Source organism: Lolium rigidum, chromosome 2 (assembly GCF_022539505.1).
Source record: "Lolium rigidum isolate FL_2022 chromosome 2, APGP_CSIRO_Lrig_0.1, whole genome shotgun sequence".
In the NCBI taxonomy this organism is placed as follows: Eukaryota; Viridiplantae; Streptophyta; class Magnoliopsida; order Poales; family Poaceae; genus Lolium; species Lolium rigidum.
Window position 1 is genome coordinate 288,721,775 of NC_061509.1, and position 27,992 is coordinate 288,749,766.

Here is a 27,992-nt window from a genome sequence, read left to right on the forward strand (position 1 = left end):
CGTGTGCATACAACGGGTGCAAGCCAGATTTGCACATGCGAATACTAAGGTTAAACTTTACGAGCCTAGCATGTACAAACGTGGTCTCAGAAAGTCGTCATGTTTTGATGGATAAAATTACGAGTGAAATTGTTCATCACATTAAAAGTTACTAATAGTGAAATATGGAACACTTGTCATGTGATGATCAACTTCAATGTAAGAACCTCAAGGTTATTGGTAATTGACCAATGGACCTAGAAGTTATTGAAGGTGAAGTGTTTTCTAAAGAATGAGGAAAGCTAAAAGAGAAACTACAAAAGATTTTTTGCAGAAAGAAAGAAAAGACTAGAAAGTCTAGCTCAGGAGTATATAGATGATATACATGTTATGAATGTATTCCTTCTTTGGTCACACAATGAAATTCTTGGGTATTTGTACCATATTGGTTGGTATGAGGTGTCATACAAAACAACGCAATACAAGAATACAATGGCCTAAGTGACTGACAAGGAATATGGTAGGAATGCACGTGTGGAACAAAATAATGTGTTATTGTGTTCGTCGTTGGCATTCTACCTAGCCCTTCAGATTTTTAATAAAGAACTTCATAATTGTTATTTTGTTCTGGTCAAATGAAAACAATGAGTTGTTCAAATTATGACAGTAATCCATGTACGATGGATAAGTTATTATAAAACTTTGTGGTGAAGCACACATGCATAACACTGACGCTAAAATACCATAAGGCAAATGATGTGAATCCCACTTATTAGTGGAACCGCCATTTAGGTCATGTTAGAAAGGAACGCATGAAGGAACTCCATGCAAATGGATTTTTGGAGTCATTTGATTTTAGAATTGTTTGGCGCTTGCAAATCTCTTCTAAAGAGAATGACTGAAATACCGTTCATAGGCCAAGAGTTGAACGGGCAACTAACTTAGTGGAAACATACATGATGATGTATGTGGTTCACTGGGCATAGTTGTGTGCGGGAGATTCTTCTACTTCATGAAAACTTCCAACAATGAATTGACTATATATAAATCAAAATAAATGAAAAACCAAGGCACATAGTCTTCTTATGTCATATAGTAAGCATTCAATTAAGTTGATAAACAAGGTCTAGACATATTCAAACGAGAAAAATCATGTATCAAGCTACCCATAACCCCAAACTCTGTCTTATGAAGTCAAGCATGAAGAGAAGTACGTGGTTTTTTGGTTTCAAACATGGAAATTTCAAAAACCCTCTCAAGAGCTTCATTTTGGAGTGACTATGAAGGATACATGCTTAATTTTCATATTCATGTTTTAAACTTGTTTAAATCATGGTCAAACGTAGGATTTGACCAAGATTCAAATGGGCATAATTTAAAAAAAATGAAAAACCAAGGCACATAGTCTTCTTATGTCATATAGTAAGCATTCAATTAAGTTGATAAACAAGGTCTAGATGTGGACTAAGGCACATAGTCTTCTTACGTAATGTGGACCCCACGTACTAAATGGGCCGGCCCGATAGCAGGAAAGTGGGACCCACATGCTAATTGGGCCGGCCCAATAACTTCTTGGGCCGGCCCAGTTTGCTTTAAGGTGGACCCCACTAGTTAAATGGGCCGGCCCGATAACAGGAAAGTGGGTTCCGCATGTCTTGTGGGCCGGCCCTTTTGCCTGTTGACCGGTCAAACGAGTGCATTCGGCCCGGCCCACATGCTTAGTGGGCCGGCCCATTAATGTTTTGGCGAGTCAACCTTGTGGGTTAGGCCCGGCCCACGTAACTAATGGACCAGCCCAGCTATATAGTTGACCGGTCAAACTAAGTCACCCGGCCCGGCCCGCAAACTTAATGGGCCGGCCCGCTTAAGACGTGGCAGGCCTCGTGTGGGCCTACCATCTACCACGGGGTTTCAGCCGGTTAACGCCGTTAACTGCCAGTTAACGGCGTCTGCCACGTGTCAGTTTGCATGACGTCAGCAGTCAACGGGCTCCCGGAAACACTTGGGCAACGGTCCGATTTTCCGTGGCGGAAGGGCGCCCAAGCGCGACGGACCGAAAAAATCGTCGTAGGACTTTGCCTGACGCAGTTTCCACAACAGAACCCATATCGTCGGGTTAGGCCCATAGGCGACGAAAAATACCCCTTAGCGGACGATTTTGAGACGTTGTCTATCAGAACTTTTCTTGTAGTGTATGTGGATGTATTTATTCGATAAGGAAGAAGTTTGAAACATTTGAATGGATTCAAATAAATTTCAGCATGAAGTGGAAATCATCGTAATAGAAAAGTCAAATATCTATGATTGCATCATGACGGAAATATTTGAATTATGAGTTTTAACGAACATCTAAGAGAGTTATAAACTTGTTCTACAACTCACGTTTCTTGGACTATCATAGTGATGATGGAGTATCCGAGAGACGTATCCAAACCTTGTTGGATTAATGATGAGATAAAATAATATGACGCCATTATATTTTTGTAGATTATGCTTTAGAGACTACCACTTTTACACTAAATAGAGCATCATCATAATCCGTTGAAATGACACCATACGAGTTATGGCATGGGTATAAACCCTAATAGTTCTTTATTAAATTTTGGTACGCATAGCATAAATAAATAAGTTTACAACCAAAATCGGATGAATGTCTTTGTTGGTTATCCCAGAGAATTGATTGGGAATTCTTTCCACTATGGAGACAAAGACAAAAGTGTTTGTCTATGTTTCTTACTTATTTCCAAGAAATTGTTTCTAGCAAAGTTTTTGAGTGGGAGGACAATGGAACTGGATAAGGTTTATGAACCTGAGCATGATGATCAGAGTAGCGCAGCATCGGAAATGGTTCCGGAGGCGGCCACGAAGATCATAGCTCCCATGTCTACAAAGAGTTATAGTCATGGAGATCGAAGTACCCATTGAACCTTGTAGGTATGGTTTACTTTGTGATCAAATAAATGATTTGTGGACAAAGGATTGATTTTGAACAATAATGAGCCAACTACATACAAAGAAGTTATGATGGGCCCTGACTCCGTTAAAATGTCTAAGCGCCATTAAATCCAAGATAGGTGAATAATTTTTGAAAATAAATGGATCTATAAAATTGATGGACTTGGATGGAATATCCTTGAAGAAGCTCGAATTGTCAAAATTTTGTTTACGACAAAGTTCAAAGAGTTGAATACGATAAGATTAGATCTTACGTAGCGATGTTTATAGTCTATGTGGATTATTCTAGTAATCACTACATATATATTTGTTTTACGATATATGCTAGTAGGATGGCAAAATACATTCCTTACCAGAAGTGTGTATTAAGGATGTATACTAGATACAACCAAGAGTTTTGCTGGTCCGTGGAATACTAGATAGGTATACAAACTTCAATTGGATGAAGTGAGTATCACAGAGTTAGAATCTTCACCGGATGAAATAGTCAAAGAGTTTTTGATTTCATCAGAAACGATGAAGATGCTTGCATTTGCAAGAAATTAAGTGGGAGCGCTGATACGTCTCCAACGTATCTATAATTTCCGATGTTCCATGCTTGTTTTATGACAATACCAACATGTTTTGTTCACACTTTATATCATTTTTATGCGTTTTCCGGAACTAACCTATTGACGAGATGCCGAGAGGCCAGTTGCTGTTTTCTCGCTGTTTTTGGTTCCGGAAAGGCTGTTCGGGCAATATTCTCGGAATTGGACGAAATCAACGCCAAACCTCCTATTTTTCCCGGAAGGCTCCAGAACACCGAAGGAGAGTCGGAGGAGTGCCAGGGGGGCCCCACACCCTAGGGTGGCGCGGCCCAAGGGGGGGCGCGCCCCCCTATGGTGTGGCCAGCCCAGGCCCCCTCCGACTCCGATTCTTCGCCTATTTAAGCCGTCGTGACCTAAAACCTCGACACCAATTGACGAAACTCCAGAAAGACTCCAGGGGCGCCGCCGCCATCGCGAAACTCCAATTCGGGGGACAGAACTCTCGTTCCGGCACCCTGCCGGACGGGGAATTGCCCCCGGAGCCATCTCCACCGCCGTCTTCACCGCCATCTTCACCGCCATCGCTGCCCCCATGATGAGGAGGGAGTAATTCACCCCCGAGGCTGAGGGCTTCGCTGTAGCTATGTGGTTCATCTCTCTCCCATGTACCTCAATACAATAATCTCATGAGCTGCTTTACATGATTGAGATTCATATGAGTTTTGTATCACAATTTATCTATGTGCTACTCTAGTGATGTTATTAAAGTAGTTCTATTCCTCCCGCACGTGTGTAAAGGTGATTAGTGTGTGCACCGTGTGGTTCTTGTCGTAGGCTATGATCATGATCTCTTGTAGATTGTGGAGTTAATTATTACTATGATGGTATTGATGTGATCTATTCCTCCTACATATGCATGAAGGCGATAGTGTGCATGCTATGTTAGTACTTGGTTTAGTCTTTTGATCTATCTTACACTATAAGGTTACTAAATATGAACAAATTGTGGAGCTTGTTAACTCCGGCATTGAGGGTTCGTGTAATCCTACGCAATGCGTTCATCATCCAACAAAAGTGTAGAGTATGCATTTATCTATTCTGTTATGTGATCAATGTTGAGAGTGTCCACTAGTGAAAGTGTAATCCTTAGGCCTTGTTCTTAAATACTGCTATCGCTACTTGTTTACTACTGCTGCGTTACTACTGCTTGTTTACTTGTTTCTATCGTGTTACTACTGCTGCAATACCACCACCATCAACTACACACCATCAAGCTATTTTCTCGGCACCGTTGCTACTTGCTCATATATATTCATACCACCTGTATTTCACTATCTCTTCGCCGAACTAGTGCACCTATTAGGTGTGTTGGGGACACAAGAGACTTCTTGCTTTGTGGTTGCGGGGTTGCATGAGAGGGATATCTTTGACCTCTTCCTCCCCGAGTTCGATAAACCTTGGGTATCCACTTAAGGGAAAACTTGCTGCTGTTCTACAAACCTCTGCTCTTGGAGGCCCAACACCGTCTACGGGAAAGGAGGGGGAACGTAGACATCAAGCACTTTTCCGGCGCCGTTGCCGGGGAGGAAAGGTAAAAGGCACTCATACTCCGGTTCCAGGTAAAGTACTTTTCTGGCGCCATTGTGTTTGTGCTCGAAGCTATTTCCTTTAGATCCTGCAATTGCAACTTTTTGTTTCTTGTTTACACTAGTTAGGCATAATGGGAAACAACAAAAAAATTAGTGAGCTTTTTAATCTTTTTCCTGATTTAGAATTGTTTGATGCGAAAATTAAAAAACCTATGGAACCTTATTTGCATGCTAGTAGCGATGTTATTAGTATGAATGCAATTACTGCTAATGCTATGAAGAAGTCTAAGCTTGGGGAAGCTAGTTTTTGTGGTCTTTTTAGCTTCCCATCTTTAGGGGAGAAAATTTGTTCTGATAATGCTTTATCTCCCATATGCGATAACTCTAATAATGCTTCTGATATTTTAAATCCACCTGCTGAAAGTATTCCGTATAAAATACCCATGAAAATTATTGAACGTGTTATGGACAACCACTATAAAGGGGATGGAACTGTCCATCCTAGAGATCATTTACTTGTTTTTGCACGAATTATGTGGGTTATTCAAGTGTGCAGGTATCTCTATGGATGAAGTGAGGAAGAAGCTATTCTCTCGTTTCGTTGTCCGGTAAAGCGAGCGCATTGGTATAAATTGTTGGAGAATAGGCATTCTCTTGGTTGGGAGGAAATTGCATCTCTCTTTTATTCTAAATTTTATCCTCCGCATGAAGTGCATATTGATAGGAATTATATTTATAACTTTTATCCTCGTGATGGAGAGAGTATTTCTCAAGCGTGGGGGAGATTGAAATCTCTAATGCTCAAATGTCCCATTCATGAGCTCCCCCGTAATGTTATTGTTAATAATTTTTATGCGAGGCTTTCAGGACAACACAAGGACTATCTGGACGCGTGTTCGGAGGGATCTTTCACAAGCAAGGAGGTTGAAGCTAGGTGGGACCTCCTTGATCGGATTGAGGACAACGCTGAAGGATGGGAGAACGACAAAGGTAAAGAGTCGGTATAAATTATGATTATGAATGCATTGAAGCTTTTATGGATACCGATAAATTTCGAAATATGAGTGCTACTTATGGTTTTGACTCTCAAGTTGCTGCAAATCTTTATAAAGCCTTTGCTTCTCATTTCGAATTGCCTAAAAATAATTTTGATAAGTATCACGAACCTTTTAAAGAGGCTTGCATGAAGAATGAAATTGTTGTTAATTATTGCCATAAGCATGCTCAAACTCCTAAGAGTGCTATTTCCTATAAGCATGTTAATTTTTGTGGAATACATAGACCATGTGGAATTAATCAAATCAAAGATGAATATTGTATCCATCATGCTAATGAAAAAACTAGAAAGTGGTTTAGGGCTCTAGATGATCTTGGTAAAAAAGTTTGTGCCCTCTATCCTTTTATTTGTGAAGTTTGCCATGAAGTGGGTCATTTTAATTTTCAATGCTCCTCCAGTGATATATTGAACCCAATGAGTGCTGCAAATTTGTATTGTGATGATGAAATTACTCCTAATCAGCATGATGAACTTACTTTATTTTTGGGGTGTGAAGAATTGTCGAGAAAAATCTCTTTGTTACATATGAGTGATCTTGATATTGATGATGTCCTGCATGGGTGTTTTTCTTATTGCATTGATAATAGCCATACAAATACTTACATACAAAATATTTTAGAAGATGACACCTTGCCAAAATATGATAGGACTGCTTGTGTGTTTTCAACTAATTAATGAAAAGGAGGGATTCCCCCAAGTTTCTTCTATTGTTTCTGAAAGTAAATCAGGTTATGCGGACAAGCCACCCTTCAAGCCTCATCCACCTAAAGGAGGGAACGAGGAGAAGGAAGAGAAGAAGAAGAAGGGAACGAAGAAGAAGAAGAACAAGAAGGGGAATAAAAAGAAAGAGGTAACATCATATCCCCGCGTATATGAGATAACAATAGGTAACCGTAAGTATGTTGCTCCTAATGATTATTGTGATAATGAATCTGAATATGATGATCTACCTATGCCCTTTACATACATTAGCAATCATGATTTGAATGAGCACACCACTTTTGATATTACAAATCTCTGGGAAATTGATTCTATTTCTTATGATGACACTATGCCTCCGATCTCTAATGATTATTATAAAGAATGCTATGATGTAGGTTCTAATTATCCTTATGAAACTTGTCATAGTCATGATTGGATTACCAAAAACAATTCCCTTAATAGGCAACTTGTTTACCATGTTCAAATTCTTGATAATAATCTTGCTCCAATAACTATTAATGAGAATAACTCTTCTTATGCCAAATTTAATGATACTTCTATGCATATGAACCATGATAAGAATGTTTTAAGTGATGGGTATATTGTGGATTTCATCAATGATGCTACTGAAAGTTATTATGAGAGAGGGAAATATGGTTATATGCATCTTAATGATATTAAGTTTCCCCTCTTTATGTTGAGAATCTTGAAGTTACTCGTGTTTTATCCTCTTATGCTTGTCACTTTGTTCTTCATGAATTCATTTGTGTACAAGATTCCTCTTCATAGGAAGCATGTTAGACTTAAATTTGTTTTGAATTTGCCTCTTGAAGCTCTCTTTTGCTTCAAATACTATTTCCCGCGAATGGATTATTAAAACTGCTGAGCCCATCTTAATGGCTATAAAGAAAGAACTTCTTGGGAGATAACCCATGTGTTATTTTGCTACAGTACTTTGTTTTATATTTGTGTCTTGGAAGTTGTTTACTACTGTAGCAACCTCTCCTTATCTTAGTTTTGTGTTTTGTTGTGCCAAGTGAAGCCTCTAATCGAAGGTTGATACTAGATTTGGATTTCTGCACAGAAACAGATTTCTATCTGTCACGAATCTGGGATTTTCTCTCTGTAGAAAAATCAGAAAAATATGCCAATTTACGTGCGTGTTCCTCAGATATGTACGCAACTTTCATTAGTTTTGAGTTTTCTGATCTGAGCAACGGAAGTATTTATTAGAAATTCGTCTTTACGGACTGTTCTGTTTTGACAGATTCTGCCTTTTATTTTGCATTGCCTCTTTTGCTATGTGGGATGGATTTCTTTGTTCCATTAAACTCCAGTAGCTTTGAGCAATGTCCAGAAGTGTTAAGAATGATTGTGTCACCTCTGAACATGTGAGTTTTTGATTATGTACTAACCCCTCTAATGAAGTTTATGAGAAGTTTGGTGTGAAGGAAGTTTTCAAGGGTCAAGAGAGGAGGATGATATACTATGATCAAGAAGAGTGAAAGCTCTAAGCTTGGGGATGCCCCGGTGGTTCACCCCTGCATATATCAAGAAGACTCAAGCGTCTAAGCTTGGGGATGCCCAAGGCATCCCCTTCTTCATCGACAAATTATCAGGTTCCTTCTCTTGAAACTATATTTTTATTCGGTCACATCTTATGTGCTTTACTTGGAGCGTCTGTGTGCTTTTGTTTTTGTTTTTGTTTGAATAAATTGGATTACATCATGCTTGTGTGGGAGAGAGACACGCTCCGCTGTTGCATATGAACACATGTGTTCTTAGCTCATGATATTCATGGCGAAGTTTCCTCTTCGTTAAATTGTTATATGGTTGGAATTGGAAAATGCTACATAGAGTAATTACTATAATGTCTTGGGTAATGTAATACTTGGCAATTGTTGTGCTCATGTTTAAGCTCTTGCATCATATACCTTACACTTATTAGTGAAGAAATACATAGAGCTTGTTAAAATTTGGTTTGCATGAGTGGTTTCTCTAGAGTCTAGATATTTTCTAGTAAGATGTTTGAACAACAAGGAAGACGATGTATAGTTTTATAATGCTTGTAATATGTCTTTTATGTGAGTTTTGCTGTACTAGTTCGTGCTTGTGTTTGCTTCAAACAACCTTGCTAGCCTAAACCTTGTATCGAGAGGGAATACTTCTCATGCATCCAAATCCTGAGCCAAACAACACTATGCCATTTGTGTCCACCATACCTACCTACTATGTGGTATTTCCTGCCATTCCAAAGTAAATTGCTTGAGTGCTACCTTTAAACAATTCAAAATTTATCACCTCTGATTTGTGTCAATGTTTTATAGCTCATGAGGAAGTATGTGGTGTTTAGCTTTCAACCTTGTCATTTACTTTTGACGGACTCTCATATGGACTAGTGGCACATCCGCTTATCCAATAATTTTGCAAAAAGAGCTGGCAATGGGATTCCCAGTCCCAAATTAATTAACAAAAATAGACACTCCTCCATGGTATGTGATTGTTGGACGGCACCCGAAGGATTCGGTTAGCCATGGCTTGTGTAAGCAAAGGTTGGGAGGAGTGTCATCATAATAAAACTAAAATAAAAAGGCACTCCTTCATGGTATGAGATTGTTGGCGAGGCACCCGAGGATTCGGTTAGCCATGGTTTGTGAAAGAAAGGTTGGAAGGAGTGCCACCCAAAAATAAAATAATTCATGGGAGCCGCTCTTGGAAGTCCGGTTGGCGAGGTAGTTAGTGTACCCATTACCATTCGTTGACAACAACAAACACCTCTCAAAACTTTACTTTTTATGCTCTCTATATGTTTTCAAAACCAAAGCTCTAGCACAAATATAGCAATCGATGCTTTCCTCTTTGAAGGACCATTCTTTTACTTTTATTGTTGAGTCAGTTCACCTATTTCTCTCCACCTCAAGAAGCAAACATTTGTGTGAACTGTGCATTGATTCTTACATACTTGCTTATTGCATTTGTTATATTGCTCGCATTGACAACTATCTATGAGATATACATGTTACAAGTTGAAAGCAACCGCTGAAACTTAATCTTCCATTGTGTTGCTTCAATACCTTTACTAAGAATTTATTGCTTTATGAGTAATTCTTATGCAAGACTTGTTGATGCTTGTCTCGAAAGTACTATTCATGAAAAGTCTTTGCTATATGATTCAATTGTTTACTCATTGCATTTACATTGTTTCGAATCGCTGCATTCATCTCATAAGCTTTACAATGGTATGATTAAGATTATGTTGGTAGCATGTCACCTCAGAAATTATCTTTTATCGTTTACCTACTCGAGGACGAGTAGGAACTAAGCTTGGGGATGCCGATACGTCTCCAACGTATCTATAATTTCCGATGTTCCATGCTTGTTTTATGACAATACCAACATGTTTTGTTCACACTTTATATCATTTTTATGCGTTTTCCGGAACTAACCTATTGACGAGATGCCGAGAGGCCAGTTGCTGTTTTCTGCTGTTTTTGGTTCCAGAAAGGCTGTTCGGGCAATATTCTCGGAATTGGACGAAATCAACGCCAAACCTCCTATTTTTCCCGGAAGGCTCCGAACACCGAAGGAGAGTCGGAGGAGTGCCGGGGGGCCCCACACCCTAGGGTGGCGCGGCCCAAGGGGGCGCGCCCCCTATGGTGTGGCCAGCCCGAGCCCCCTCCGACTCCGATTCTTCGCCTATTTAAGCCGTCGTGACCTAAAACCTCGACACCAATTGACGAAACTCCAGAAAGACTCCAGGGGTGCCGCCGCCATCGCGAAACTCCAATTCGGGGGACAGAACTCTCTGTTCCGGCACCCTGCCGGACGGGGAATTGCCCCGGAGCCATCTCCACCGCCGTCTTCACCGCCATCTTCACCGCCATCGCTGCCCCCATGATGAGGAGGGAGTAATTCACCCCCGAGGCTGAGGGCTTCGCTGTAGCTATGTGGTTCATCTCTCTCCCATGTACCTCAATACAATAATCTCATGAGCTGCTTTACATGATTGAGATTCATATGAGTTTTGTATCACAATTTATCTATGTGCTACTCTAGTGATGTTATTAAAGTAGTTCTATTCCTCCTGCACGTGTGTAAAGGTGATTAGTGTGTGCACCGTGTGGTTCTTGTCGTAGGCTATGATCATGATCTCTTGTAGATTGTGGAGTTAATTATTACTATGATGGTATTGATGTGATCTATTCCTCCTACATATGCATGAAGGCGATAGTGTGCATGCTATGTTAGTACTTGGTTTAGTCTTTTGATCTATCTTACACTATAAGGTTACTAAATATGAACAAATTGTGGAGCTTGTTAACTCCGGCATTGAGGGTTCGTGTAATCCTACGCAATGCGTTCATCATCCAACAAAAGTGTAGAGTATGCATTTATCTATTCTGTTATGTGATCAATGTTGAGAGTGTCCACTAGTGAAAGTGTAATCCTTAGGCCTTGTTCTTAAATACTGCTATCGCTACTTGTTTACTACTGCTGCGTTACTACTGCTTGTTTACTGTTTTACTGTGTTACTACTGCTGCAATACCACCACCATCAACTACACACCATCAAGCTATTTTCTGGCACCGTTGCTACTGCTCATATATATTCATACCACCTGTATTTCACTATCTCTTCGCCGAACTAGTGCACCTATTAGGTGTGTTGGGGACACAAGAGACTTCTTGCTTTGTGGTTGCAGGGTTGCATGAGAGGGATATCTTTGACCTCTTCCTCCCTGAGTTCGATAAACCTTGGGTATCCACTTAAGGGAAAACTTGCTGCTGTTCTACAAACCTCTGCTCTTGGAGGCCCAACACTGTCTACAGGAAAGGAGGGGGAACGTAGACATCAAGCGCTGAGACATATTTATAATACTTTATGTAGATGACATATCGTTGATTATAAATAATGTAATTATATACTTTATGTGAATAAAATGTTTCATTGAGAATTAACTTCAATGAAAGGATATGAACTGAAACATATTTAGTGTCAAGATCTATGAACATAGATTAAAACACATAATAAGTTTAAGTTAAAAGTACATAGAATGAATATTGAAGTAGTTCAATATAAAAATATTAAGAAGGTGTTTTTTCCATGTGAAGGTTTAACAAGACTTGAGTGTATTTGACACTCAATGAGTAAAACCACATGAGTGATTTTAGATCACGAATAATATGTACACAATCAGATGTCCTGTGCTCTAAAGAGTTAGGAGCATATACCAGAATGATTCATGTGATGATTATTGGACAATAGTAAGAATATCCTTGAGTACTTTAGAAGAACCAAGGATATATATGTATATAGTTTTGTATGAGGTAATGACAAACAAATCGTTGTAAGGTGTCGCACCGATATTAGTTTGGTCACATATAAAAATAAATTTCAATCTCAATTAGGATAATTATGGATTAAAAGGTAGCACAATGAGCTAGAAGAAATCTATGCTAGATGTAGATGAGTTCTAAATATTGTGACGGATTCTACAAACGGAGGCAGAGTATGTCATTGTTTTGAAAATGACTGAGGATGTTAAGTCGAAAAGTTCTTTGAGAACTTGGTGTAGTTCCGATAGTGTCAGAACATTGAAGCTATATTGTGTGTGACAATATTAGTGACATATTTCAGACCGCGGAATTAAGGTTCCACCAAAAGACCGAACATATACGATAAATGCCGACTCATTTGGAAAATGAGTGATGCGTTGAGACGCAAATGAATTGCAAAATACATACGTTTCTGAGCGTGTCAGGTCCGTTGACTAAAACCTCTCCCATGAGCAAAACATGATAAAACACCAGAATGCCAGGGTGTTATATCTTTACAAATGTAAACTAGATTATTGACTCTAGTGCAAGTGGGAGACTGTTGGTCATATGCCCAAGAGGCAATAATAAAGTAGTTATTATAATATATCTTTGTGTTTATGATAAATGTTTGCATACCATGCTATAATTGTATTAACCGATACATTGATACATGTGTGTTATGTAAACAACTAGGAGTCCCTAGTAAGCCTCTTGAATAACTAGCTTGTTGATTAATAGATGATCATAGTTTCGTGATCATGAACATTAGATGTTATTAATAACAAGGTTATGTCATTGAATGAATGATATAATGGACATACACCCAAATAAGCGTAGCATAAGATCACGTCATTAAGTTCAATTTGCTATAAGCTTCTGATACATAGTTACCTAGTCCTTCGACCATGAGATCATGTAAATCACTTATACCGGAAGGGTACTTTGATTACATCAAACGCCACTGTGTAAATGGGTGGTTATAAAGATGGGATTAAGTATTCGGAAAGTGTGAGTTGAGGCATATGGATCAAGAGTGGGATTTGTCCATCCCGATGACGGATAGATATACTCTGGGTCCTCTCGGTGAAATATCGTCTGATTAGCTTACAAGCATGTGACTGGTTCACAAGAGATGATATGTCACGGTACGAGTAAAGAGTACTTGTCAGTGACGAGGTTGAATAAGGTATCGTGATACCGATGATCGAACCTCGGACAAGTAGAGTATCGCGTGACAAAGGGAATTGGTATCGTATGTAAATGGTTTAATCGATCACTAAGTTATCGTTGAATATGTGGGAGCCATTATGGATCTCCAGATCCCGCTATTGGTTATTGATCGGAGAAGAGTCTCGATCATGTCCGCATAGTTCTCGAACCGTAGGGTGAAACACTTAAGGTTTGATGTCGTTTTAAGTAGATATGCAATATGGAATGGAGCTCGAATGTTCTTCGGAGTCTCGGATGGGATCCAAGACATCACGAGGAGGTTCGTAATGGTCCGTAGAATAAGATTCTTATATGGGAAGTCATTATCCGGGGTTCGGAAAAAATCTGATGTTTTGACCGGAGCTTCTAGAAGGTTTTGGAAGGACCGGAATAGTCCGAAATATTATGGAAGGTTCCAGAAGTGTCCGGGACGATCCGGGCTTTCTAAGGAAGTCCGGAGGGTTCCATAATAGGTGCAACCACATTGCCTTAAGGGAAAAGGAGTCTTTCCTTAATGCAATTTCGGAATTGGCAAAAGAGTCCGAGTAGGAGTAGGTTTTTGGAACCGGAAACCTGTCGGAACTCAGTCAAACTTGGGGGTAGGTTTATGGACGACCCAAGGGGCTTGGCCACCTATTTAAAGGGACCAAGGGGCACCCCATGGGCACCACAAGTCGCAGCCCTTTCCCCCTCTCCCCAAACCCTAGCCGCCCCTTCCTCCTCCTTCCTCTTGCACGGCTACGGCGAAGCCCTGCCGGAGATCTCCACCACCACCGCCACCACGCCGTCGTGCTGGCGGGATTCCGAGGAGGATCTACTACATCCACTGCCCGCTGGAACGGGGAGAAGGACGTCGTCATCAACACCGTACGTGTGACCGAGTACGGAGGTGCTGCCTGACTGTGGCACCGTCAAGATCTTCTACGCGCTTTTGAAAGCGGCAAGTGATCGACTACATCAACAATGAGATCTAATCTCGTAGGCTTTGGAATCTTCGAGGGTTAGTCTCATGATCTTCTTGTTGCTACCATCTTCTAGATTGGAGGCTTGTTATTCGTTCTTGCAGTAGGATTTTTTTTGTTTTCTATGCTATGAATCCCATCAAAACATTGGGCCGCCAACTAAAGCCATGTTCAGATGGTGGAAGTTTCAGATGGGCAAAAGTCCAAATATCTGTTGTCCTTGCTTTCCCGGTATGGATGTACAAAAAAGTTGAGATTCATCAAAATTGAGAAATCAAATGAGATCCATCTCCTAAGGACCTTTGTACAGGAGGCAAGGAGGTACCCCTTTGTGACACTTGGTTAAAACATATGTATGCAATGAAAATCCATGGAAGTCCAAGCTAATTAGGACAAGGTGTGAGCACTATTGGTATATTATGCATCAGTCAAGCAAATTTATAGGAAGTAATTATGCATAAGCCATACTATTTATCACTACCGTTGACATAAGTAGCACCTCTCAAAATAAATATTTTCAACACTCTTATTGCTTTCAAAATGAAAAGCTCTAGCACATGGGTAATCCCTGCTTCTCTCTGCGAAGGGTCTTTCTTTTACTTTCATGTTGAGTCTCCACCTTCTACTTTATGCAACGATTAAGAGAACATAGTTGTCATTCTTAGTGCAATGTGCATAGTTCCAAAATTACTATTAATTGATTCATGATTGTTCTATTGCTTGCTCTCAAATTATTTGTATCTAGTCACTCTCTGAACTTTGAAGGTGTCCTTGCATTTATGTTTTGCTATTCCATATATAAGGACATGTTGAGTATAACTTTATTATGTTTACGCTATGATCATAAACACATAGTTGATTTCAATGCACTATTATTCATGATCCTTTGTTTGAGTTATTCTTCATGTTATAACATAGATGCTAAGTTCTATTGAATTATATCTATCATGCTTATGTTAGAGTACTTAGATCCCAGCTCACAATGCTTTACATGCTTGATCAAGATTGTGTTGGCTTCATGTCACCTCAAAAATTATTTTGTTATCACTTACCTACTCGAGGACGAGCATGAGTTAAGCTTGGGGATGTTGATACGTTGCAAACGTATCTATAATTTTTGATGATCCATGCTTATTTTACAGCAATTGCTATATGTTTTGTTTACACTTCGTGGCACTTTTATGCATTTTCCTTAACTAACCTATTGACAAGATGCCACAGTGCCAGTTCCCTGTTTTCTGCTGTTTTTGTATTTCAGAAAAGTTGTAAAGGAAATATTCTCGGAATTGGACGAAACAAAAGCCAAAGTTCCTATTTTTTCTGGAGCGAAGACGGAGTCCAGAGAAGAGACGGAGGAGGGCCACAGGGTGGCCACACCTGCCCTAGGCGCGGCCTGGCCCTGACCGTGCCTAGGCATGGTGTGGGGCCACCAGGCCTCCACCGACCTCGCCCTTCCGCCTATATAAAGCTCCTGATGCAAAAAAAAAACCCTAAATATACAAGCCTGCGCCCACGAAAAGTTATGTAGCTCCGCCGCCGTCGTAGACAAGATTCGGGGGACAGAAGTCTCTATTCTGGCACCCTGCCGGGACGGGGAATTGCCCCCGAAGCCATCACCATCGCCGTTGTTGACTCCTACGATGAGGAGTGAGTAGTTCTCCCTCGGGGCTGAGGGCTCTACCGGTAGCTATGTGGTCTATCTCTCTCCCATTGTGTGATCTTTATGTGACCATGAGCTTTGTAATCTAGATGTCGTTATGCTATTCAAGTGAACTTTACTTATGTGATCTCTGGAGACTCCTTGTCCCATGTGTGTAAAGGTGAAGTGTGTGCACTGTGTGGGTCTCTTAGGCTATATTTCACAGAATACTTGTTCACTGAATTATGATTTGAGTTGGATATCTCTATGAAATTGTGGTGTGTTAGTACCGCCTATGAATGTTAAAAGTGCAGCACGGGGTGTTCATTAGTACTTGGGAATACATTTTTAAGGTTTGCTTTTGCAGACCTACATAGTGGATTAGTGTTCGTTATCTAGCCGGAGAGTCTTTCAGAGTAGCATAGTTAAGTGCTTATATTTATATTCCTTTATGATATCATTGTTGAGAGTGGTCACTTGTGAAAGTATGATCCCTAGGCCTTGTTCCAAACATCGAATCATCGTTTATTTACTGTTTTACTGCATGTTTACTTGCTGCCATATTTATTTCAGATTGTTATTACCACTCATATTCATCCATATCACTTGCATTTTACTATCTCATCGCCGAACTAGTGCACATATACATCTGACAAGTGTATTGGGTGTGTTGGGGACACAATAGACTTGTATCGTAATTGCAGGGTTGCTTGAGAGGAATACCTTTGACCTCTACCTCCCTGAATTCGATAAACCTTGGGTGATCCACTTAAGGGAAACTTGTTGCTGCTCTACAAACCTCTGCACTTGGAGGCCCAACACTGTCTACAAGAATAAAAGCGTGCGTAGATATCAAGGTTTCATGGCATTTAGATCAAATGACCAATGTTATGGATAGAACCGCGGCATGGTTTGTGTTAATGTGCCCATATTGTGCACACATATGCATCTTGGGATGTCTTACAATGTTGCAGGAGGAAGTTTCCCTTTTCATTGCACGAAAAAGTCATTTTCCATTTTTGAGGTGCCGAAAACGAGGTGTTTTTTTGAAGCAACCACCAAATTAATATTTCACATGAGTAATAACAAATTTTTCAAAAATACTAGACCACATTACATACACAATTTCCCAATTGGGGTATCTGAAACATTTTCATTGGCCCCTCATGAAAAAGACAAATTCAGGCGAAGCCAGCAGGAAGTAGGTCAGATTTAAACTACAGGTACATGATGTAATGCTTCTAAATTTTTGGAAAAATCATTCACAATATGATATAGATGTCATATTTTGATTCCTCTCATTTTTCTGATCAATTTAGACATATTATTTGTCAAATTCTTATTTATGAATTTAAAAATATTAATTATTTCATACTACTAAATAGAAAAGGGAAAAATAAAATCATTTTATTGTCATTTGAATTTAAGATTAATATACTTGTTCATTGTAGTTTATGTAGGTAATTTTTTGGAATTCAAAAAAATAAAGATGTGCAACATAAAGAAATTGGGGTTAATCGGACTGATATGGTAGTATTATCAACAAGGTGTCATTTCTTACATGAAAGCTAGTCTAGAAAGAACAGAGAAGTTAAGCGTGCTAGGGGTGGAGTAGTGTGAGGATGGATGACTGATCAGGAAATTTGACCAGGAGTAGAATTTAGCCTAATATTAAGTGTAGTTAGAGTTAAAATGATCCATGTGAGAGATTAAAAAAATTAAAAAATCGAGCCAGAATTGCCAAACGGCCGTTATTTCTATGCCGGCAGCTTTGCCGTCAACATAGGATGCTGTGCCGACGACAACTGGGTCTGTGACGAGAATACATTGTGCTAACGGCGAGGTGCTGGCGGTGGCCGTTGGCACAGGGTTGTGCCGACGATTATTCTAGCTGTGCCGACGGCATGGCGGCCGCCCCGACACCTTGACTGTTCCTGTAGTGAGAACTTGGGATGAAGAGCAAGCTAAAATCATATTGATCCAGTCCATCCGCTCGAAGCATGTGAGGTAGATATGCCCAAGAAACCGAATCAAATGCTTTGTAGGATCTAGTTTGAGCAAAATTGACGGGTTTTTTGTTGTCTTGTGGAAGAACTTAATTTTGTTTTGGACATATAGGAAATTTTCTTGTATACACCGTCTTTTAATAAAGGCACTCTGACAACAGGCAACCCTAGATTCTAGATTGGGTGCAGGGCCGTGTGCATGAACTTTCATGAAAAGCTTTATCATACTGCGAATGAAAGAGGCCCAATGAAGTGGGCCCGTTCTTCTAAGGAAACTTTTCGATAAAAAATATATATTAATATCGTAAAGATACCAGTTACACCCAGCCCCTGGAGTAACGCATTGCCCTAGCACCATTATGGATGCACACATAAAAAAGAATTACAATAAAAGAAAAAACTCGCTAGAGAGATATATGCCTTGAAACAACAGTGCTAACACCACCTTGACAACACCAGAAGTTTAGCTTCTCCAAAAGCGACACCTTCAAGAAAGGAACGTCGCGCAAGAGTCATTTTTGCCCTATCATATATCTTAGGTTTTCACCCTGGAGAAAACCTCGATTCCAAAAACAATGCATGTCTTCAACAAGGCTATTGCCAGACACAGCCAATTAAGGCTGGACCTTCGATTTTCACCCTCGAAGGTAGGACTTTGAATACTTCCTATGTTGTCGCCCCCACTTCCGAAGCCTTTGCTCCAAAACACAAAACACCAAGCCTTCAACATCACCACAAAGAGTCAACTCATCATTGATAGTCCCTAGGTCTCGGCTTCCATCACATTCTCCACCAGCTAACTTCACCATGGGCGAGAAAGGATGCCCCATGATGGTAACAGCCAGCAGAGCTCCGTAGTGCTCCCTCTGAAACCAAATGGTAAAAAAACCATGGATACACACGACTGAATCCCATCCGATCCGGCAAACTCTAGGCATGAAGCACCCATTAGAATACACCGGCGGAGCCTTCCGGAACATGACACTCCCACCAGATCAATGGGAAATGGCAACTGGTAAATCTTCGTCTTGTCCTAAGATGAATCCTATGACCACCCCCATTATTTGCGTGACTAGCAGCCCCACGCCGCCAATCACTCCCGTCGGACCGAGAGTGGAGAAAAAGGCGGCATGGAGCACTGACGCCGGAAGATGGCCCAGACCGGTTCGTCACCACACAAATGGTGCCAAGTACGGCTGCCACGTGCCACCCACTCCTCACTGCCGACTGCCGGAGAGCATTAGACCGCGTCCACTGTGGCTGTGCCGCCCGGCATCCCTAGCTTGTGCCCCATAGCCTCCCATGAAACGCCCTCTCCAGCCCTCGTTCCTTCGACGGGATGGGCGTCGCCTCCACAACCGGAACTGGCAGTAGCGGCGGTCTGAGGGGTAGGGGATGATGAGGACATCCCATCTATTGATACAACCGTTGTACCTACAGCCACACAAATACAAGGACCAATCACTCGAGCTCGTGCCAAACAACTTAACTATCAGGTACTTTCGTTTCTTGGAACTATTCCTCATATACATGAGAATATGATGCTGCCTAAATCAGATATGTTTGTTACTCTTAGGAATGATGGACCTAGCATGGATGAGGAGGACAAGCATTGGAGCATGATCACACATGGAGAAGATGGCAGCAAGCACTTGAGGATTGAAGATGATGCCACAAGTGGAGATTTCAGAACTTTGAAGCCACCATAAGAAGAGATGAAGACATGGACGAAATATAGAGTTCTCCACTTCATAATTTCGTCCATAGTATAATATGGTGCTGCGTCACCTTTAGATTTGGGCCAGGCCCATGTCATTTTCGCTGGAATTAAGTCAGCCACTTTTTAGAGTCCGTCTTGAAGGGGGAAAGGCCTTCTAGGGTTTGGTTCGGCCACCATACGTATGGCTGGTTGAAACCCCACCTTTTCCTCCTTTAAATACCCCCATAGCCGTCACGTTTAGACTTGGATTTTGATTAGACTAAAAGTTAGCCATTGCTGCAACTCTCGTGTACTTCTTTTGAGGCCAACGCCCAGAACAAGACCGACTATTCGGAATCCCACCTTTTTCAATAAAGCTTTCATCTTTCATCCGCAATATTCTGATTGCATCATTAGTTCTTACTTGTTCTCGATTTCAGGTAGGAATTAAGACCCTCGTTGGTCGGCTGATCGTGCATCCGCAAGATCGGTAACTCCCGGAGATTGTCCTAGCGATTGCATTGGCGCACGAGCTTTGCACGTGTAGTCGGATCGTCAAGCACGAACTCCACCAACAAATCGATCTATCCACGTCTCATCGAAAGATCGGCCACCTTTGCCCTATCAAGTGGTATCAGATTTCAGGTTGCTCGGTGAGATTTTACTATTTTCCTAGTGTAGATTGCATCTGCCATCATACCCATAAACCACGAAAAAGCCAAAAAAAATACAGTTAGGGTTTAGATCATATCATCTCATAAACCCCCTGCCACGCCTTTGCATTGTCCTTTCAGTTTTGCATAGTTGAATTTGTGTCTGCATCTTCGTGTCGAGTTGCTGGTCTTAGCGTCTAGTTCCTTTAGAGTTTCGAGTTCTGGTCATATTAGTCACGCCGCCGCCGCCGCTCGCACCATACGCAGATCACCACCATCACCTGCCATATACTTCCGCCACTGCCATATACACCCTGCCATATACCTCCGCCACTACCATATACACCCTGCCATATACTTCCGCCACTGCCATATATACCCTGCCATATACTTCTGTCACTGCCATAACCACCCTGCCATATACTTCCGCCATCACCATATACCCCGTTTCCTACCGCGACACAGATTTGTGTGGTTTCTCTACCGTGACAGAGTCCGAGTAGAATTAGATTTTATTGTTTTTCCTCCTTAGCTGTTGCCTTCTAATTCTGTCTGAGCTGTACAAAAAATTTCCGTGAGATAAGTTTCGAGAGCAAAAAAAAAACAATGGCACCCGTAGGGTATGGGTACGGGTAGAGCCATCCCATACCCGTACCCATCGCCATCAATCTTACCCGTCACCCATTCCCCCGAACGGGTACAAGTTTTTCCCATACCTGTCACCCTGCAGGGTAAATGGGTACCCGCGGGTAAAAAATACCCGCGCTTAATTACAACGTATCAAGTTGTTCAAAAAAATATGAAATGAGGTAAAGGGATCCTAAATAGTGGTCTAATCCTCACTAACCTACCAGCGATTGTTAGATCAGAAAGCGTGAGGTTCAACCAAGCAATGTGAAGGTGTGGTTAGGGGAAAATTAAGTAGTTCAAAACATTACTGTGCCCACTTATCAAATTTATATGGGTAAATGGGTACGCGGGTATGGGTTGTACAATCCCATACCCGTACCCTCTCTACCCGATGGGTATGATATTTTCCCGTTTACAAACCCATGGGTAATATATTGTCCCATACCCGTATTTCTATTGAGTTTTTACCCGGCGGGTACGCGGGTCATGGGTACCCATTGTCATCCCTAGTAGGGGATGGGGGGCCTCCACCGCCGCTCGGGAGGGGAGCGGCAGGGGAGGGAGAGTTCAGATGTGTTCCAGTGCATCACCTCTTCTCGGGAATTAGTACAATGAGTCTAGGATGGACCATCTCACGGAGCTTTGTGGCCGGACAATCGATCCTGGTCAGGGCAGCCTATTCGGGAAAGGATAGTCCAACCCACAGGCAACCATCATATTGTCCAGGCACATTTTAGTGCCACTTTAGCGTTTGGCCCTTGTGAATTCTAGGGCATGTAGTACCTTGTTTTTCCCTATAGGTTATATATGAAAATTGATTGAGAATATTTAAATATTTAAGTTGTTCAACTTGGCAAGCCGGTTCGACCATTTCTTCATTTGATGCCAAGTACGATTTTGTCCAAGCCAAAAGTGGTAATAAACATATGTAACTAGGAACACCGTATCGGAACTTGAATGATGCCTCTTAGGGGACATTCATAGTAAAAAAGCGAGAAATCAACAATTATTGTAATTTTCATATAAAACTTGGCAATTGAAGATTTTACCACACGTCAAATGCACACAATATTTATATGGTGTTGAGAACTTGAATCCGTATAATGGAAGAACATATATATATCATATCTTATGCAATTAATATTTTTATATACATAAATAAATGAAGATTTTGGTAAATTAATTTCATTAAAATGATTTAGTCATGATATGCACCGGTGCATATATATCATATCATATCATATCTTGTGCAATTAATGTTTTCATATAATATCATTATTATTATTTGGAACAATAAATTCATGATATGCTCTGGTGCATATATATATATATATATTGTGGTATAAGGATGAAAACGACAATTCACTTTTTTCATGATGAAAGAAAAGCAAGCTAATAGACTGATCCTTCTCCTGTCATTTGTTGTTCTAGTCACTAGAGGAAAAGGTATAAGCTATCAAAATCACAGACAAAATGGTCATATGTTCCCATATGAACAAGTTACTCAAACCAGTCAGGTATGACCTAGAATTCATCCTATTTTGTTACGTAGCATAATTTTTGTGTCTAACAAGCAGCTGGTATGTCAAAATAGCTCAAACGTGTGGATGCCTATGACTGCATTAATGTGACTTTGCAACCGTCTTTAAACCACCCACGGTTGAAAGACCATAAAATCCAGGTAAATTAATTTCATAAAAATATGATTTACTTTCATGATTTGCTCAACTGCTTAATTCAATATCGAGTCATGTTTGGGTGCATAAATGGATGGTGCCTTCTCTCTAGTTCATTAATGGTAGATAGTAATTATGGGAATATAATTTTACTTTTGTGATGGTTACATTGTTTAGGTTACATTTAATCTATTATTTTTTCTACTTCCTTCTCGTTTCTCAACCTTTATTTATATATTTTTGATGTTGAAAACGACGAACAAAAGTGAAACCAAAAATATTCTTTTTGGTATATCTAAGTTTCAATAATGAATTAAGTTTAACAGTGTTTTATATGGATTCTCTATGATTTTGAAATAATTGATTATAATGTGGTCAAGTTTTGTTGCCAAACAGATGCAACCAAGTTCTTTCCCTGTTTGGTTGGATATCGAACCTCAGTTTCCACATTCGGCGTCACAAGTAGAACCATCTATCATTGATTGCCCTGTAGGAACAATTCCAGTTCTACGCAACAGTAGAAGTGGCACCATAGAAGCACCCAATATTTATGGAGTGAGTAGCACGGGTGTAGAACGAGAGGTGAGTTTTTTTTAATAATTTTTTGGTATGATTTTGTTAACTTGCATAGTTTCATTTTGATTTTTTTTGTTGCTATAAGACTTGATTATGGAAATTTTCCTAGATTTGGTGCATTCCCGATGCATATATAATTTACAGCATATTTGAATAAAAATCTTATGTAGATATTATTAATAATCTAATTGAAATCCCAAAAATTATTTAAGGGGGGAGTAGTATTTGGATGCTAATATTTAACTCTACAATGAGTTTCCTAAGATGAAATAAAAATTTGAAGTATCAATGGCTTCCTAATTGGAATTTTTTATGTAGTTAGTAATTAGTTTTGTGCCTTCACTTTGATATGTGAGCTGAATAAGGTGTCTATAAATATATTTTAATCATTTGTGAGGGATTTAAATTTACATTACAAGTTTTACGAACACACTCTTGAAGAGTATAATCTATATTTTCTCAAACTCTCACTTGTCAAGATTAACTTATGCTCATTTGATGTTACTACATTTGTTCCTAAGTGTGAGGCGGCCACTGTAGCTTAAATTTTTACAAAACAATCATGGTAACAAAGCATGAGTTATATGACACACAAAGTGATATCATTGAAAATTGTTTTGAAGTGAATCCAATATCATTATGTACGTGTCACATATCCCTCCCATATTCCTTCCGTAAAAAAATATGTTTCATATATCCCATAATTTAATATTATATTTATATGTACAAAAATATGTTTCATATATCCCATAATTTAATATTATACTTATATTTTGGCACCTTTATGGTTTGGAGACGATGTCCTGTGTTGTTTCTATCTATACATATATGTTTCAGTGTTTTCTTATACATATGTTAATTTTATTTTCTTGCAGGCCGCAGGAATCGAGTACCGTGATGATGTATATGGTGCCACTGTTACAATAAATGTTTGGGAGCCAAAGGTGAATAAAGATAGCAAGGATTTTAGTGCAACATGGGTACAGATTAATAATGGAGCAGGAGAACACACGGACAGGATAGGTGCTGGTCTAATAGTAAATCCAAGCTTGAGTGGTGATACCTTTGTTAGGTTTCATATTGCTTGGGTAATGCATAAGCTTTTTTTATGCGTGCTATTTTATTGAATATATATCTATCTGTAATAAATATAACAAACAATATAATTTGATATAGTGTTTTGTTTACCTCTTATAAATCTTGCTAGACTAATGGCCTGGAAAAAAAGGCGTGCATAGATCAGAGTTGTCTTGGTTTCGTGCAAGTTAACCGCAAGTGGAGCCCTGGAGCAAGAATGCCACATGTTTCTATCTACGATGGACCACAGTGGGAAACAAAAGTAAATATATTCAAGGTATTCTCTATTCTTGTGATTTCTGAAGTTTCTGGTACAAATGATATGCGTGCAAATCAATAGTTGTTTGATTTATGTGCATAACCAATCATAGTTCTATATCTTTTTCCACCACCTTACTATCTTCTACCACACGCGTGACAAATGGTCGCAAGCATGGTTGTAGCGAACGTACAACTTAATTAGCATGTATTTCATAATATAGATTCAACAGGCACTTTCAATCGTGAAAAATATTTGATCATCAAGGTAATTCACATATCCGCTTGACATGCTATTCAATCATAATAAACGGAACCATAGTAATGTGGGTTTAATATATTGTCATATAGGAAGCTCATATGGGGCACAATGGTGGCTCTGCGTCATGCATTAAGACCATACTATTACACCATTGGTGCCAGATTGCATCATCGATGTACCAAGGAGAGAATTCATTTTCCAAATATCAAGATCAAATTCACTTTCCAATTATCACGAGAGATAATTCACGGCCCAATTTGATATGCATATTTCTATATACGATTCGTGGTGCCAAGGCACAATGATGCACCAGTTATATATATTCAACAACCTACTATCCCAAATTTTAATCGATCAGTATTAATTAATTCTACAATCTTGTTTAATTGTAGGACCTGAAGACAAAGAATTGGTGGGTGACTTATGGTAAGAACATGCCAATTGGATATTGGCCAAGCAGTTTGTTCACGTTCCTTCATGACAAAGGCAATTTTGCATTCTGGGGAGGAATTGTTCAGGGCCCAACTGCCACGTCAAAAGCTCCGCAGATGGGCAGCGGACATTTTGCTTCCGAAGGATTTAGAAAGGCAGCTGCCATAAGGAACATCCAAATCGTAAACGAGAACTACACGTACGTTACGCCAGAAGATGATTTGAGACTTGCCCATGGCACGAGCAATCCCACGTTGTACACTGTCGACAAGTTTCGAGATGATACACCCGGTATGCGTATCTACTACGGTGGACCAGGTTGAGTCGCTTGAAAATATATGTGCTCAAAAGACGAAAAAAAATGGATCAGGCTGTGAGAGCGGTAATTCTTATGGAGGTCTGTCGCATGCTTTTAGCCGTCGATATGATGCTTTTTTTGGACGGAGGGGTGTACTAAATCAAGCTAACAATGTCATACCCTTACGAAACCCATGAGCATGGAAATCCCGATGCAGCGCTTGTATTGTACTCCAACGCTCTCTTTTTGCTAATGAGGGTTTACTTGAAAAATAGTGCGCCAATATCTTTCTATTTATTTGTTCAGGTTGGCTTATGCCCGTAGTAGTCACACTAAAAAATTCTTTCCATGGCCCGGCCTCATCAAAACATCCCAGCTTATGTTCTGGTTTCTTAACGCAAGATACTTATATGGCTTATGTATAGTATCTCTTTCACATTAGCTTTGTCTTATTGAGATCGGGGAGTAAATAAGACAAAGAGAATGTGAAAGAGATGATATAGATTCAGATGTTCAGGTACTTCTATCAATGTCGTGTATTGAACCTCTAGGTTCTAGTTTATATTAGAGCATATACATAACTATTTTCCGATAGACAACTTACCCAATTGTTTGCTCAAATCTAGCAACAAATAGTGCCCAAGAACTCTTTCTCAAGTTTGCAACTTTTTCAAAACAAATAGTACGAAAAAGATCTAAAAGTTCATTGGTACATAGGAAACTTGATCACCCATGCATAGCTTTTCGTGTCCATGGGCACGTTCCATTTTTGGGCTCCAATTTGCATTTTGCACAGGTCCCTAATTTCTTCCTTTCGCGTGCGCGTTCACGGTTGTTTGATTCTACCTTAGCCGCGACTCGTCCTTGTGGCGTGAGGCAAGCTTGGCGGTGTCGCGCCACCGGGACACCTCGCGCTCCTTCTCCCGCAGCTTCCTCTGCGCGCGCTGGAGCTCCGTCTCCAGCTCCGCGATCCGCTCCTCGTGCCGCGACTGCAGCAGCTCGTGCAGCCTCCTCTCCAGCACCAGGGCCGGCACGCCGAAATGGCAAGGACTGCTCTCTGCCTCCTCCTCCTCCTCGATGTCGGCGACGTCGTCTTCCTTGCATTCTCCTGCTGCGTAGTTCACGACGCCGTCTTGGTCGATGCGAGCAGGGGAGCCGCTTTCCGAGGAGACGTCGCTCTTTGGCTCGGACTGCCAATTTTGATTGTAATTTAGTAGAGAAGTGCCAAGTTTGGATTGCAGAGAGCATTTGGGGTTCGAAGCAACATGATGACGATACCTCGAGCTGGTGATCTCGCTTCGGCGCCGCGCACTCATCGCCCTCGTAGTCAGATGAGAGCTGCAGGCGCGTCAGTTCCGCCTCGAGCTCCGCTTCCATCTGATCCATCGCGGAGGCGGTATTCTCGCCGGCCGAGGCGGCGGCAGTGGTCGAACCGTGGGACGAAGAGGCGTCCTCGTCGCCGGCATCAGCGAAGACGATCCGCTCCTTGATGACGCTGGCGCCGTCCTCGACAGAACGGCCGCCGCCGCCGCGCGCTTCCGCTGCCCTGGCGTCCATCACGAGCCGCTCCATCTGGGCGCGCAGCTCCGCCATCCTGCTCAGCTCCGCCGCACCCTTAGACAACAGCAGGACCAGCCCCGCGCCCAGCCCGAGGCTCGCCGCCGACACCTCCGGCTCCGCCGCCTTCTTCCCTGCGCAAACAATTAACAGCGCCACGCCACTGGACATCTCAACATCAACACAGATAACCAACTCAAAACGAGTTCGCAGTAGTCACGTACCCTGCAGGGAACGCCGAGGCGACTCGCGGGCCTCTGCTCGATTACTCACCACCACGTTAGGCGCGGCCACCACCTCTCCGGCGTCCTCCTTGGCAACCGCACCGGCGCGCGTGGAGCAGTACCGAGGGAGGCGCATGCGGCATCCGAACCCGCCGCTGCCCCTGCCGAGGAAGCGCGACAGCAGCGACCGCGGGTAGCGGCACTCGCGCGGGGCGGCGCCGGTGGCGGCGACAGCGGCGGCATTGTTGAGGAGGGCGCCGACGGTGGCTGGCGAGGAAGAGGCCGAGGCCGAGAGGCTGGGAGCCAGTGGCTGCGCCGTGATCTTCTCCATTGCCATTGGATTTGGACTTGAGATGGTGCGGAAACAGAAGGGATTCGTGGAATGTATGGAGAATTTCATGGATTTGATCGTGGAGGCGCCAAGGCGCGTGTATATATAATGGCGCGGAAATCGTGCGAGTGAGGGGTTTAATGGGCGTTAAAACCTTCCATGTCTTTTGACCAACCCACGCTTCATTTTCCTTTTGAAGAAAACGCTATTCTGAGGAGGTGTCGAAATTATGGAGGATATCACGTTGGCTAATTCTCAGTTTGTCGGGTTTTGGCATATGGATCCCAAAATCACTTATTCTTTGAGGTGTGCGATTTTTAGTGAAAGGTCTATGCGATTTTAGATTTGTGTTTTGGATTTTTGCTTAGTTAG

General features: G+C 41.2%; 2 protein-coding genes across 2 annotated transcripts; one reads left to right on the forward strand and one right to left on the reverse strand.

Annotated features, from left to right (window-relative positions):
• The first annotated feature begins 23,001 nt into the window (after positions 1–23,001).
• On the forward strand, positions 23,002–25,533 carry LOC124691128. The gene is made up of 4 exons (XM_047224405.1): positions 23,002–23,187; positions 24,057–24,269; positions 24,389–24,535; positions 25,171–25,533. Exons 1-4 carry the CDS (start codon positions 23,002–23,004, stop codon positions 25,531–25,533), a joined length of 909 nt encoding a protein of 302 aa, XP_047080361.1.
• An 817-nt stretch (positions 25,534–26,350) lies between these two features.
• Positions 26,351–27,626, reverse strand: LOC124689055 (protein POLAR LOCALIZATION DURING ASYMMETRIC DIVISION AND REDISTRIBUTION-like). The gene is made up of 3 exons (XM_047222659.1): positions 27,290–27,626; positions 26,787–27,199; positions 26,351–26,698 (listed from the first exon to the last, which is right to left on the reverse strand). The coding sequence occupies exons 1-3, from the start codon at positions 27,624–27,626 to the stop codon at positions 26,351–26,353; spliced, it is 1,098 nt and encodes a 365-aa protein (XP_047078615.1).
• Positions 27,627–27,992: the final 366 nt, after the last annotated feature.